Below are 13,514 nucleotides of genomic sequence, written 5' to 3' on the forward strand. Positions count from 1 at the left end.
TGGACACTCGTACCAATTTTTTTTATAGGCATCAATACAAGTTTTAGTTACAATGTGGTGAAAATCGAAAGGTTACATCTCACTTGTGTAAAAATAAAAAATGGTACAAAAATACGACATAAGGTAAGACTGAAGCGCCATCCACATGCTTATTTGAATGTTTTACGCGTAACATTCTTCCAGAGGTCCATTCAGAACTCTGGCGTCAGGTTTAAAAATTACAAGCTGGCACAGTGGAACATCTTAAGTGGAATGCACCAAAACATGTCAAATTTGAAAGACTGTTGCTAAAAAGTTAAAAGACTTCAGTTCAGTTTGAATCTTAAGTATTGACTCAACAAATGTGGTTTTGCTCTTTGGCCTTTTTGCAAACACTGTCCAGTTTTCCTTCTCTATTACATCTGTCAGGTGTCCCCAAAATGTGAGTAGTTTTACTGTGTGTGTGTGTATATATATATATATATATATATATATATATATATATATATATATATATATATATATATATAATATATATATATATTATTATTTATTTATTTATTTTTAAATACTGTGGGTCAATGCATTTTTACACTGATGATGGTTTGAGCCTGAAATTCATTGTACATTATTTCCTATGGGAAAATGCTCTGATGTCAGAATATTCTGGAATTCAATCATTCTCAGATTGTGTTCCATTTTGGAGGTTCCACTGCATCAAACGTATCAAGTAAGCTATTTGGGGGGATAAATAGTTGCCCTGTTTCCAGTTCTGCCATTGAATGGTGTTTAATTGTAGTTGACAAACTACAGTACCAAAATAAGATGACTAATTTATTCCCATTGCCACCGCACAGTACCTACTTGACTCAGCTCTACACATTCTTGATACTTTTTCATTAACGAAGCTAGTTGCTATTGCTAGTACTCGTTGAGTTGGCCTCGTACTGATGTTCAATAGGGGTGATGCAAACCACTGCTTGTTGCTCATTGGTTGAGTAGATTTCTGGTAAACATTTCAGTACACAACAGCCTTTGCTTTACTGGTTTTCTTGCTCCTCGCATTGTGGATCAATGATCTTCTTACTGACTGGCCTAAACAGTAGAGCTGAGCTGGTGTGCAGTAGAGAAGCAGCAATAAGGTTACAGTGGTTGAGGTTTTTCCGATATTAATATAGGAAAGAAGATGTGCACCTTGTCTTTTCAGTCTTTCACATAAAAAGTGTTTACAGTCGGGAAAATTGCTGTGGAAAGAGGCTCAGGCTGGCTTCATCTCAAAGTCCCGCTCGTCATTGTCGTCTTTGACGATGCCTTCGTCGATGCTCTCCAGCCTCAGTCTCTGACCGTCCAGGTATCTGGGTCTGGGGGCCGACCGGGCCATGAAGAGAGCCGCCGGAACAGCCAAAATGTCCCTGAAGAGGGTGAGCTTGGCGTCGCTCTCGATGGCTTTGGCCAGGCAGGAGGCAAAGGTGTCCAGGGACTTGTGGACCTCGGCGTGGACCTGCACCGATGCCGCATGTTCTGCTGCAGAGCAAGAAGCTCGTTGGTGAGCACAAAAGTTGACCTCTTGGCCATTTTTAATAACGGGGGAAAGGTTTTGGGACAAATACCTTTGGAATGCTCCACTTGGTCTTCAAAAGTGACAGAGCTCCTCCTCTTCCCAGACGGATGGCAGGAATGTGGATGCGAGGAGCCATCAATGGAATAGTCGTCCAGCAGCATCACGTCGGTACCTGTGGGGGTGAACATGCAAATGAGGACTCAAGTCACAAGAAAATGTCCCATAAAGTGTATACTGAAATAATCATGTGGTCACAATTTACTTCCCAGCGTTAAATATGAGCCTGTTTAGTGGAACACTAAACCATTATTCTGTAGGACGAACAGCAACAGGTGGCCATGCAGGTTAATTGTATCTGCTGGCATAGTGGAATTCAATTGTGCTGTCTATCACTATACGTCACTGGCATAGATAGATGAAAGCTCACGTCACATTGTCATTATGGAGTTAAATTCTTCATTCAATTTTGCATATGCTGCTAAATGGTTTGACCCTGTAGCACTGTGACTACCAAAGAGTGTGTCTTGGCTCAGTATAGCTTGATAAACAATTTTGTTACAGACAAAAATTTAATTGTTTCCTATTAGAGGTAAATGTGTGTTTAACCACACAGGTCCCACTGTCTTCCTTTGGTCATTCCCTGTGTAGTTTGACGGGCAAGGACTATTCTACTGCTTCGTGCTTTATTTTTATTTTTATGATTTTTATGTTAAAGCTGAGAGTAACCAGAAAGATGGTTAGTGTAAATAAAAGTAGACAATTTAAATGTAGTGGAGTTAATGTAAAGCTGTGTGAAAATCTACTTAGGTATGGAATTTGTATTTTTGTAGTCCCTCGCATTAGAAAACTGGTAGCTAGCTTGTGTGCCACACTTACAGGAGTCCTGAGTGAAACTAAAGCCGGTGTCTCCGGTGCTGCTTTCCGGGACCAGCAGCTGTCCTCCCCCAGCCAACATGGCAGTCAGGTGGGGCGACATCCCTAAGTCTGGTGGAAAAACACATTTAAGTTATTCAAATTTGAAGTTTGCCACTTGTTTTTACAATTGTATAAGACAACTTGTGTTTTCAGCAATAAGTTTTCAATTTGTTTTTTTGTTTTGTTTTTTTTGCTGAAATTTTGTCGTCACATGACTAGCAAACAGGTGAGCCGTGATTGGTCATTATATGGACCCTTAGGCACTGTGATGTCACTACCAGTCAACAGCAGGTGACAATATGGCCGCTCTCTGTGATGGATAAAAACGGGTTGATTTTGTTGCTTACATATTGCAAAGGCATTTTTTTTTTTTTTTTACTTCCCTCTTTTAAAAAAATATATGAATAAATAAAACCACACACAAAAGTTGAAGACAAACCTGTGATCCTGTTGGAGATGCTGAAGAGGCGTGACGTCCTGTGTCGCGTGGCGAACGACTCTCTGTAGTAGCGATCGCCAAAGCACATCCCCAGAAGCTCCTTCCTCACCGTCTTGTTCCACAGGCCGTAGATGAGCGGGTGGCACACGGCGCTGCAGAACGACAGCCACGCCACCAGAGTCTCAAGCCCGTGGGAGACGCTCCCCTGTCCAAAAAGGGCCTCTGTGCAAACCACACCCACATAGGGCCCCCAGGTCATGAGGAAAGTCCCGATCACGACCAAGATGGTGACAAAGGCCTTGCACTGACTCCCGGAGTACACCAAGCTGCGCCGGCTGCCGCTGGAAGACGTGGACGTACTGGAGTTCTTGCGCCCGTTCCTCTGCGAGCCGGCGCCGTCCTCTTGGGAGACAACCACTGTGCCGCAGTGCACCTTGCGGGCTTTGACGCGGGCCACGCGGAAAATGACGCTGTAGCACGCCACCATGACCAGGAAGGGTGGCAGGATGCACCAAGCCACCCAGAAGGCCGTGTAGGTCGGCTCGCGGTGCCACGACGCCACGCAGGTCCACTTGAAGCAGTCGAACTCGAAGGAGGACCAACCGAACAGAGGGGGCAGGCAGCCCACTAGGGAGTGCAACCACACGTAGGCGATGACCACCACGGACCGGTTCCCTGTGATCTTCATAGGGTAGATCATCGGGTAGAGCACGGCGTAGTACCTGCCGGGATGGTAGATGACAGAATGATATTTTACGGCCCCTTCCTTAGAAAAAAGATAAATGATCCACATGAATGGATCATTAACCCGCACGAACCTGTCGATTGCAATGGCTCCCAGTGTGAGCATGCTGGCCGAGCTAATGAGCAGATAGAGCAGGGCGGTGAAGTTGCACCACACCACGCCGAACACCCACTCCCTCTTCGCCGAGCTGACGGCCACGAAGGGCAGGACAAGGGCCGACAGCAGCAGGTTGGACAGAGTCAGGCTGAAAACAAACTTGTTGCTGGGCGTCAGCAGGTAGGGGCGGCGGTAGAGCGTGGCCACGATCAGGAGGTTGCCCAGGCAGCCCAGCAGGGTGATGGTCACGATGGAGACTGACTCCAGCACGGCCAGCTCACCGCCGCCCCCCACCAGGGTGCAGTTTCTACTGATGTTCATGCTGAGGGGAGGGCCCGCTGGAACAGCACACACAAAAAAGGCAAATTAAAAGGTACAAAAAATTACATATTTTTCAACAAATGCCACATTTTCAAATACAGTACATGACTATTTTTTTGTTAAACATATCAGACATTTCCTTTTATTTTTCTTATCTAGTTTTTAAATACATTTTGATCACATTTGTAGGTTAAAACTGTCACTTTTTTTTTTTACTGAATTTGTCATGTGTAACTTGACATTTTTAACAATTTCGTGACATTTCTTAATTTGTTTCCTCACATTATTCAATAAATTTGTTACGGTTTGTCATGCATTTATTACGTTTGGATTTTGGAACATTTCTTGCACATTTCACAAAATTCTAACGTTTATAAAAATATTTTCCCCCCAAGCGTTTACAAGAAATTTCCTTTTGTTTTGGGGGCACATTTTTAGATTTGTTGTTTTAACTTCCAACACAATCAAGAAACATCTTACATCTTCCTATTTCTTTTTTTTCTTAAATTTGTCTTTCAATAAAAAAAATGAATAATGGTGTGCAGGCTGAGTGGTGGGCTCACTAAAACAGCACATGAGAACAATTGTACCAACATAGCAACTTAAAAATAAAAACACCGACATGTTTTTCATAAATTTCTCATTTATCAATTTGTCACATTCAACACATGTTTCTTTATAAATGTCTCACACATATCCTGTTAAAATTCTCAAAAAAAAAATTGGGGAGCATTCTCACACATTTTAACTTTCCACAAACGCCTCACGTATTTTTAATACAAATCTATCAAACTTTTGAGAATACAGTCCTCGCATATTTTGAAAACGTCAATTTTACCATGAAAACCCCAAATTAGAAACCGTAACCCAGTCTAGCTAATCTAACCATGTATTGAAACCCCAATCCTGCACTGAAACCACATTTCGGAACCCTAACCACTCTAACAATTTAATCTTGGAAGTTTAAGGTGGAATCGATGCAGATCTGATCCGTGATGCTTTGTCGCAGTGTTCTGGAAAGATTTAAGAAACAATGTTGGAGGAGGACATTTTCATGGCATTAGCATGAACTTATTTTAATAATGGGAACTTTTCAGACGCGTGAATGCAAATTACAAATGACGTCACCTAGAGGCGATAACGTGTTGAATTCATAGTTTAGCGGTAACGTTGCACGAATGCAAACTAGTTAAATCTATTGCAAAAAAAAAAAAATCACTGCGTAAAATGTTTAAAGTGCAATGTCGACTTTAAACGTTGGATTACGTTATTTGCAAGCGGCGGCGGTTTTAGTTCAAGGAGAAAGTGTAAATGGAAAACGATGTTTGTGTTAAAATTGCAGAGATTTGAATAGATTTAGCTCAGAGTATAGTTTGGACTTTAAAAAATGCATTTTGTTCAAACAGTATATTAGCAACTAGGCTAGCCAGTTAGCTAACTTGGTTGAGCAACTTTCTTGTCTTTTGTCTCCCTCCTCCTCCTCATCTCCCTCTCCGTCTTCATCCCCTACTTCACCTGATTTTCTTCGTCGACGACGTGCCCCCACATTTTATCCTCTGGCTCCAGTTACTCGTCTGTGTCCTCATCCCGGCCGGCCGAGGGTCCGCTCGAGCACTCAGCTGACATAGGCGTACTCCAGCCGGGCTAGAGTTTGTGTGCCTCGAGCCGCGGAATCCTCCACACGCACACACGGGGCCAGCTGCGGCGGCAATGGCGTCCTCCTCCCACCCCGACTTTACCTCCCTCTTTCCCCGGCAGACGCCTTCCTTGTACACACGGCGTGTGGGTGGTCGTCGAGGTCCTTTCGGTGTCGTTGTTGTGGCCCCGTTTCTTAAACATTTTAAGCGAATGTTTTGGTGAAACGTTGCGCCATTTCAACATTTGAAGTGTGTAAATGTACCGTGGAACTGCAGTATGTGGTAACTCAAAAGTTACATTTAAGCACACAAGAATGCCCCTTTTTTTTTTAGTGTATACAAACAACTTTGTCTCTGTTGGAGTTGATAAGTGGTTATTTACATAGCGGTGTCAGTTTATTTCTGAAATAATAAATAGCGTAATTGCGTTTACTAGTCCGGACCACCCAAGTGGAACAAAGCTTCCCGCACTAAAACGTCATTTTTTTCTTTAACCAATCAGAGCGCTCCGTGTTGCCCATTTTGTCCACAGGGCGGCATGCTCTGCTTTCCGAGTACAGTATTTAACACAACATTGGGGCTGTGAGAAATATGTAAAATAATGTGATTAATCTATTTTAAAATCAACAACAAATGCAATGGGAAATGTTCCATAGGAGATCCTCTTAAAATATTACACATTGAAACGTGACACTTTTGAAAAAAATCTGAGGAATATATGGAAACTGAGTGAGAAATCCTTCTTTGACGATGTGTGAGAAAACTGTTGGGAAAACGTCAAGACATTTACTGAAAATGTGTTCAGGATTTTGATATAATATGCGTTAAGCAAATTTTTACACCATACTTTTTTTTAAATTGACTATCAGAGAAATTTCTACACAGCCATGTTTCAGTGGGGAACATATTAAAACAGCCACACAAGGAAGTAAATATCATTTAATTGAAGTATAATTCGAAAGGCACAACTGGCGACAGTCGCTGGATCTTATTGTTTAGGAGGAGACACCTTTAATCCACCTAAACTTGACATTAGAACTTGAGCATTGGCATAAGTGGTTTGTAGTCAGTCAAGAGCGACACCATCAAACCCTATACAAAGAGGGAGAAGTTAAACTCTGGGATAAATGAACTGCCACAATGTTGTCATCATTATTTTGGTGACAAATATACGGTGGTCTTATCGTGCAACCACTCAAAAGTCCGTCCATACAGCCTCTCACCATGATTGTCCACTTTCGATTCACTGCCTCGGGGAAGACAAGGGACCGAGATGAATAGAAAACTTCATCATCCACCTCCTCCCTTTTGCGGGGAAGACAGTGCAGGAAGGTCCAGTCTGGCCGGGCTACACTTCCTGTCTGCAGATGACAGCACTAAAGTTTAGGTAAGTGCCTTGTTTGAAGGAGGAAAAACAGCAGTCGTGTTTACCTGCATAGTAATCTGGTAACCATGGAAGTCTTGGAGTTTTTTTCTCTTCTCCTCCTCCTGCCCCATGCTGACCCAGGTGTCAGTCACCAAAACATTGCTGTCGCGAGCGGCCTCCATCGCCTCGGAGGTCAGCACAAGCTGGGTACTGTGCTGAAATAAAATGTAATGTTTGAAATGCACCTTAAAAAAAAAAAAGATTGTAATAAAAAAAAACAACGCTGAGTTGAAAAAGAGCTTCACCTTTTTAGCGAGCCTCTCAGCCTCTTGAATTACACTCCGTTCTGGCTCATAACCCTGAGGGGAAAAAAACAATCAGAATCACCTTGCACATGTACTACAACATATGTGAAAATTTTATTTAAATGGAGACGTACAGTACCTTGGGGGTAGCAACCTTTAAGTGTACTCCCAATTTTGGTGCAGCCATCATAAAAGAGTGCAGGACATTGTTCCCATCTCCAATCCAGCTCACCGTTAGTCCGGCGAGGGAGCCATAATGCTCCTGCAGGATAACGGTGACATAGAAATAATTGGATCAGTGATATTTTTACATAAGGTAGTCATTTGCAGGCACCTGCAAGGTCAGGAAGTCAGCCAGAATCTGGATTGGGTGGAACAGGTCTGACAGTCCGTTAATGACAGGAATGGAGGACTCTTTATCCAGTTCCTCAAGTGTGGAGTGATTGTACACCCGAGCGAGGATGATGTCACACAATCCTGATAGAACCCTGTGATGGGAAACAAATGGCAAAATGTTTGAACAAAAGTAAATAACATTTTCATTGGCTTCGTTGGGAAATGCAAGTTACATTTTAAAGACATCCATTCATATAATGTTAGGTACACGTGCAGAATCCAATCAAAACGAAGAACATTGTTAAAGAGTTTTCTATTGAACTGTTGACATTTTTCAAATGTATGAGAAATCTGTACATTTACAAGTGTGGCACTTGTCAAAATCAATTGAAAGATTGGGGAATTTATTGACAAATGTGACGGAAATTACATTTGTCAAAACATGCGAGAAATCCAAAAATATGCGCTTAATAATTTAGTAAAATGTGGGGAAAATTTATTATATATTTTTTTAAGTATTAAAAAAAATTTGAGGATTTTTTATTTTATTTTAAATTGATTATTCTATTATGCACTTTTTTCCTGAAATAAATGAGAAATTTCACAAAATTGTGCCGGAAGCAAAAAATGTGTGAGAAGTTTATCAATATCAGTTGAAAAATTAGGGACATTTATGAACAAATATGTGAGAAATTTGAAAGGAAAAAGTGTTTGAAATATATTTACAATGTGACAAAAACAAACTTATTGAAATGTGAGGAATAAATTAAAATGTGGTCAAAATTTGTTGGAAAAAATTTAAGAGGGAATGGCAGGAAAATAAATCTATAAAATATTCTTAAAAATTAAAAATGTGTTACAAATTAATAATATATGTAAAATTTACGAGAGTCTGCAAGAAAGGTGTAAAAAATCTGACATTCCGAATTCATGCCAAAATATGTGATAAATGCATTACAAATTCTTTGCTGTACATATGACACATTTATTGTTAATTTTGTGAACATTTTCAAACAAAAGTGTTACACATGAATTGAAATTACTTTTGAAAGCTCTCAAAAACGTGAGAAACGTCACAAAAACGTGTCATCACAAAAACGTGTGAGAAATGTATCAAAAAAGTTTTGGGAGTTTGCTAATTTATTGTGTTCTTAATGTCAATGAAAATGTATGTGAGAAATTTCTCAAAAACATATGTACGAAATTAATAATAATAATGAATAATTTGTGAGAAAGTTATTTAGACATATTTGGGGAAATGTAAGAAATGCAGTAAAAAAAAAAAGCAAAAATAAATAAATAACTCAAATAGAAAAATGTTGGAAATGTATTGGAAAATGTGTGTGTGTGTGTGCGTGTGTGTGTGTGATGATAGCTGTTGTTGCGACCCTTGGCTTGTCCCAAATTAGGGTGACCAGTCATTTGCGTTTCTTGAATCTCAGACGACCAAGCGTTTTAGTGGGACTAACCTTGCAGTGTCAGTGCAGCTCTCATTGACTCCCAGATGGATGTCTTGGGCTGTCAGGAAACAAGGATGTCCACCCAGCAAAGCAAAGCCTACAATTAAAGTATATATTCAACAAGATGTTGTCGTTTTTTTTTTTTGCTGTTGTGCATCATAGTGAGAGTTGATCATACTTTATCCCAATTAAATTAAATAACCACATTATAAACTGCACATTTTAAGCTGGGGAGTGCAGCAGTAAAGTGTTGCTTTTTTTAGAATGTGCATGTGTGTTGCCTGCTCAGCAGTACTTTTGTGTCCAGCAATGCTGAGCAGACTGTTTAAGTGGCACCAGTGTGGAAATGGTTTGCTCAGTAGAAGAAGAAGAAAAAAAAAGTGCATGTATCTATGTGAGGACACCTGTTTCTGTGGAGATTCTTGTTCTGGTGCTCCTCTTCTCAAATATCATGGCAATGGACTTCCCTTGCAGAAGAGGCAGATACTAGAAATAGAAACCAGAGAATGCGAGTTCCCCAAACGCCCCACCACACCATGTGCGCAACTTACTCACGTTGTAACAAAATCAAGTGCGTATACACACTGACCTGCTTTTCATGCTTGAAGCGATGTTTTAAATCAGCAGAAACCCACAAAAGCTTCTTGATTTCTTCTGAAGTGAAGTCTTTCAACGTCAGACAGCTGCGACCCTTCAAACTCACACCGCAATGCGCTACGACGTCACTCCTGGGGAAGGTAGGCCAAGTCAATTGTGCTAATTATTTTTGAATAATCACCATTTATTTCACGCACGTAGAGTTCTTACCTAAATCCGCGCAAGAGTGTGTTTTCGAAAGCCTTCGAACATCCAGAAATTAAACTTTTACAGGCAGAATGTTTCAAATACATTGTGCAACTATCAAATGTGAGAGTGGTGCTGCTGTGGACTGATTGATTTCATGTGCAGGGAGAGAACCCTTCACTTGAAAGGGGGTGTGGCTTCGGGATTGATTTATTTTTAACAACTAAAACATATAGTACAAATTGAGATGGAAGTTAAATCATACATTTAAAAAGCTACTTAAAATGCCAAATCTAAGTTTTTTTTAATTTGTTTATTCATTTTTAAATACATCTGTCTCAAAAATAGGCCCTTTTTCAATTGGTTAAAATGTCTGGTCATGTGTTTTAAAGCTGGAGAGTTACATCTTGCAAAACTTTTACATCTTAAATGTATTGTTATTGTTTTGCTTTACTTTAAAAAAAAAAATATATATATATATATATATATATATATATATATATATATATATATATATATATATATATATATATATATATATTGTGTGCTTATTTGCATACTTGTCTAGTTTTTTTTATTTATTATTATTATAGTTTAATTTTATTTAATTTTTTATTTTACAAATTTTCAGTAAAACCCCACAACAAATTCAGTAAACAAGAATAGGCCACTTGATTCCGATTTATTTATTTATTTGACAATTTTTCAGAAAAAAACCACAACAAATTCAGTAAACAAGAATAGGCCACTTGATTCGGATTTATTTATTTGTTTATTTATTTTACAATTTTTCAGACAAAAACCACAACAAATTCAGTAAACAAGAATGGGCCACTTTATTCCGATTTATTTATTTTACAATTTTTCAGAAAAAAAAACACACAAAAAATCAGTAAACAAAAATAGGCCACTTGAGTCGGATTTATTTATTTATTTGTTTGTTTATTTTACAAGTACTTCATGAGCTACACCTGCATTTTCCAAACATGTTTTTAAAGAAATGTTCATGTTAAAACGAGTTGAAAACTGATTTTGCTGTAATATGGGGCACTCCATTTTACATCCAGAATGGGGCAGTGTTGCAACATCAAGAAAACATGCCTGCTATTTTTCAGGGATGTTCTGTCCATCCATTTCAAAAGATGGATCGCAGCGTCCCACTCACTCTAACCACTCATCATTATCATCATACCTCATGATAGGCCCCCATTTTGCCAGACTGGGTGAGATAGGTGTTATTTTTGTTCGTAGAGCCCACAGAAGTGTTTTATTGTAGGGGAACCTCTAAAGTCAAACACCCCTCACATGGAACAATTCAGAAATAAACGTTATGGTAGACTGTTTTTACTTGTATGACAATTAAGAACGTTGAAATGTTATATATACATTGTTTCGGGTGTTTTAGTGTGAATGTTTTTGTGCTCAGGCCTAAGCCATTCCTAATATAAAAATATTCCTTTGGGGCTAACGTAGCCAAGGGCAAGAGCTACATTTAGTCTAACAGAAAAAAAACTGCTCTGTCACCATCTCATGGCATTTATAGGTAATTACAACCCTTTTTTAGTGGGTGTTGATTACACATTCTTGCTCTTAGTGGTGGTTCAAAATGTTACAAAATAGACCGTGGAAGTCCCACTGTATTTGTTTTTTTTTTGGGGGGGGGGGTGTTCCCAAACAGTTTTGTGTGCTCCACGGCAGTAAGCTTCAACCGTAAATGCTCACAGGGAGAGGATTTTCCAGGAAACGTGCGTATACCTCAGCATACAGTAATACTTGATAGCTTTTTTCCACTACCGGGTAATACTTTGCTTGAATTGAATTTGGTCTTTTCAGCCTCATCTTGTTGCTCCTTCCTCCGCCAAGATTCAGAGATTAGGACTCACGCACACGCAGACGCAAGCACATGCGCGCGCACGAGGCAGCCACACAATGTACTGGAAATCATCTGGAGTCATGCCACCTCCTGCCAGTTTGCACGCTCGCCGGGTGATGAGTCAGGCTGTGAAAGCGTCTTTAGTTGTGTCACCGTGTGACGCTAAGCAAAAGCCCCCCGTGGCCTTGCCGTGCTGTTAAACAAGCCTGTTTGTCTACGTACACATTTTTGGATAGTGCGGGATTAGTTTTGATATTAGAGGAAACAGCAAGTCTGACAATATCACAATGACATCAATATACTGTATGTCCTCTTTAGGTTCGCGCGTGAGCCGAAGCCTATACTCAGAATTGATGTTGAGCCAAGGTTCGAACTCCAAAGACAGAACACAGAGGTGCTAACCGCAAATATACGGCAATGCCATAAACTATACTATGATTTATCAACTGCTTACACAGTGGCGGTAATACCTTCAATGCCCTACCCCTACCACACACTCACACAGACGTTATAAAATACACATTCAATATATCATCGAGCCAAATCGATTAATCTCCCGAATCTTCACTTTTTAGGAGACCCCAACAACGGCGTGTTTAATCAGGCATGAAAGAACAGTGTGTACCAATGTTAGATTTTTCCATGTTCATTCATTTATTAAAAAAAAAAAAAACACTATTATTTCAATATTCTACAAAAAATCTTTTCTATCACATCAATGTATTTTAAATATATATATATATAATCGTAGATCTAGTAATTGCTAATGGACTGCACAAATCCACTACTTCCTGAACTCAATATCACTCCTTTATTTCCTGTCTTTCATAAGTGGACAAGCTGATTAATCCAGGTGTGCCTGACCTCAGTAACTATGCCTCTGTCAAATCGCGCCGGGAGTGACGTCATGCAGCCGACAAATTCGACCTTCGGAGGACCCAGCCTTGTGAATTTGGACACAAGCTATGACCACAATAGCCAGACACGCCTGGATTAATCAGTTTGTCCAATCATGAAAGACAGGAAACAAAGGGGTGGTGTTAAATTCAGGAATTAGTCGAGCTGTGCAAAGAGACAATTATATGAAGTCTGAGCCTGTGTCCAAATTCACAAGACTGGGTCCAAGGAAAGCCGAATTTGTCGGCTGCATGACGTCACTCCCGACGGGAATCGACAGCACGCACGGATTTAAACATGAATGGATTGTCAATACTGCCTTTCGGTAGCACATTGACCGACAATCCATTCATGTGTAAATCAGTCATAAATCCGTGGCCTGCGAAGTGTAGTCTGTCTGAGGCACCGTAGTGCACGTGCATATTGCGCTTCGAATTTAGGTTGTTGCATTCTCTTAGTTCACCACTAGATGGCAGACATATCTACAGTGCAGACTGACCAGTAGTCTGTGACATAGGAAGTTGCCAGCGATATATTGAATTAGAAAGAAATAAGAATATGGCAGAAGCAAAAACAAAAAAAACTGGTGAATTAAAAAAAAAATCGTTATATAATGTTAGTTATGCTTCCAATATATTTATTTTGTTGGTACTTTTGGTCCAAAAGTGTCAAGAGAGATGTATGTAACCTAATTCAAACTCATAAATAGACCAAAATAGAAAAATGAAACGATGAGAGTGAGGTTGACTGAAAAGAGAAATCAAAATTCCAAAAAGAGCCACACAAACCGAGCCCTCTCCT

At 39.9% G+C, this 13,514-nt stretch overlaps 2 protein-coding genes across 2 annotated transcripts; both read right to left on the reverse strand.

The window, feature by feature from the left end:
• Positions 1-533: 533 nt before the first annotated feature.
• Positions 534-5,782, reverse strand: gpr161b (G protein-coupled receptor 161b). The gene is made up of 6 exons (XM_086090401.1): positions 5,572-5,782; positions 3,713-4,073; positions 2,895-3,616; positions 2,417-2,524; positions 1,590-1,712; positions 534-1,503 (listed from the first exon to the last, which is right to left on the reverse strand). Exons 2-6 carry the CDS (start codon positions 4,054-4,056, stop codon positions 1,238-1,240), a joined length of 1,563 nt encoding a protein of 520 aa, XP_085946527.1. The 5' UTR covers positions 4,057-4,073; positions 5,572-5,782; the 3' UTR covers positions 534-1,237.
• Positions 5,783-6,633: 851 nt separating this feature from the next.
• otc (ornithine transcarbamylase) lies at positions 6,634-10,112 on the reverse strand. The gene is made up of 10 exons (XM_086091322.1): positions 9,968-10,112; positions 9,750-9,888; positions 9,565-9,646; positions 9,170-9,257; positions 7,699-7,852; positions 7,504-7,626; positions 7,365-7,418; positions 7,125-7,274; positions 6,917-7,054; positions 6,634-6,785 (listed from the first exon to the last, which is right to left on the reverse strand). The coding sequence occupies exons 1-10, from the start codon at positions 10,048-10,050 to the stop codon at positions 6,726-6,728; spliced, it is 1,071 nt and encodes a 356-aa protein (XP_085947448.1). The 5' UTR covers positions 10,051-10,112; the 3' UTR covers positions 6,634-6,725.
• Positions 10,113-13,514: the final 3,402 nt, after the last annotated feature.

Source organism: Leptonotus elevatus, chromosome 12 (assembly GCF_054856555.1).
Source record: "Leptonotus elevatus isolate MCC_2025b chromosome 12, RoL_Lele_1.0, whole genome shotgun sequence".
Lineage (NCBI taxonomy): Eukaryota > Metazoa > Chordata > Actinopteri > Syngnathiformes > Syngnathidae > Leptonotus > Leptonotus elevatus.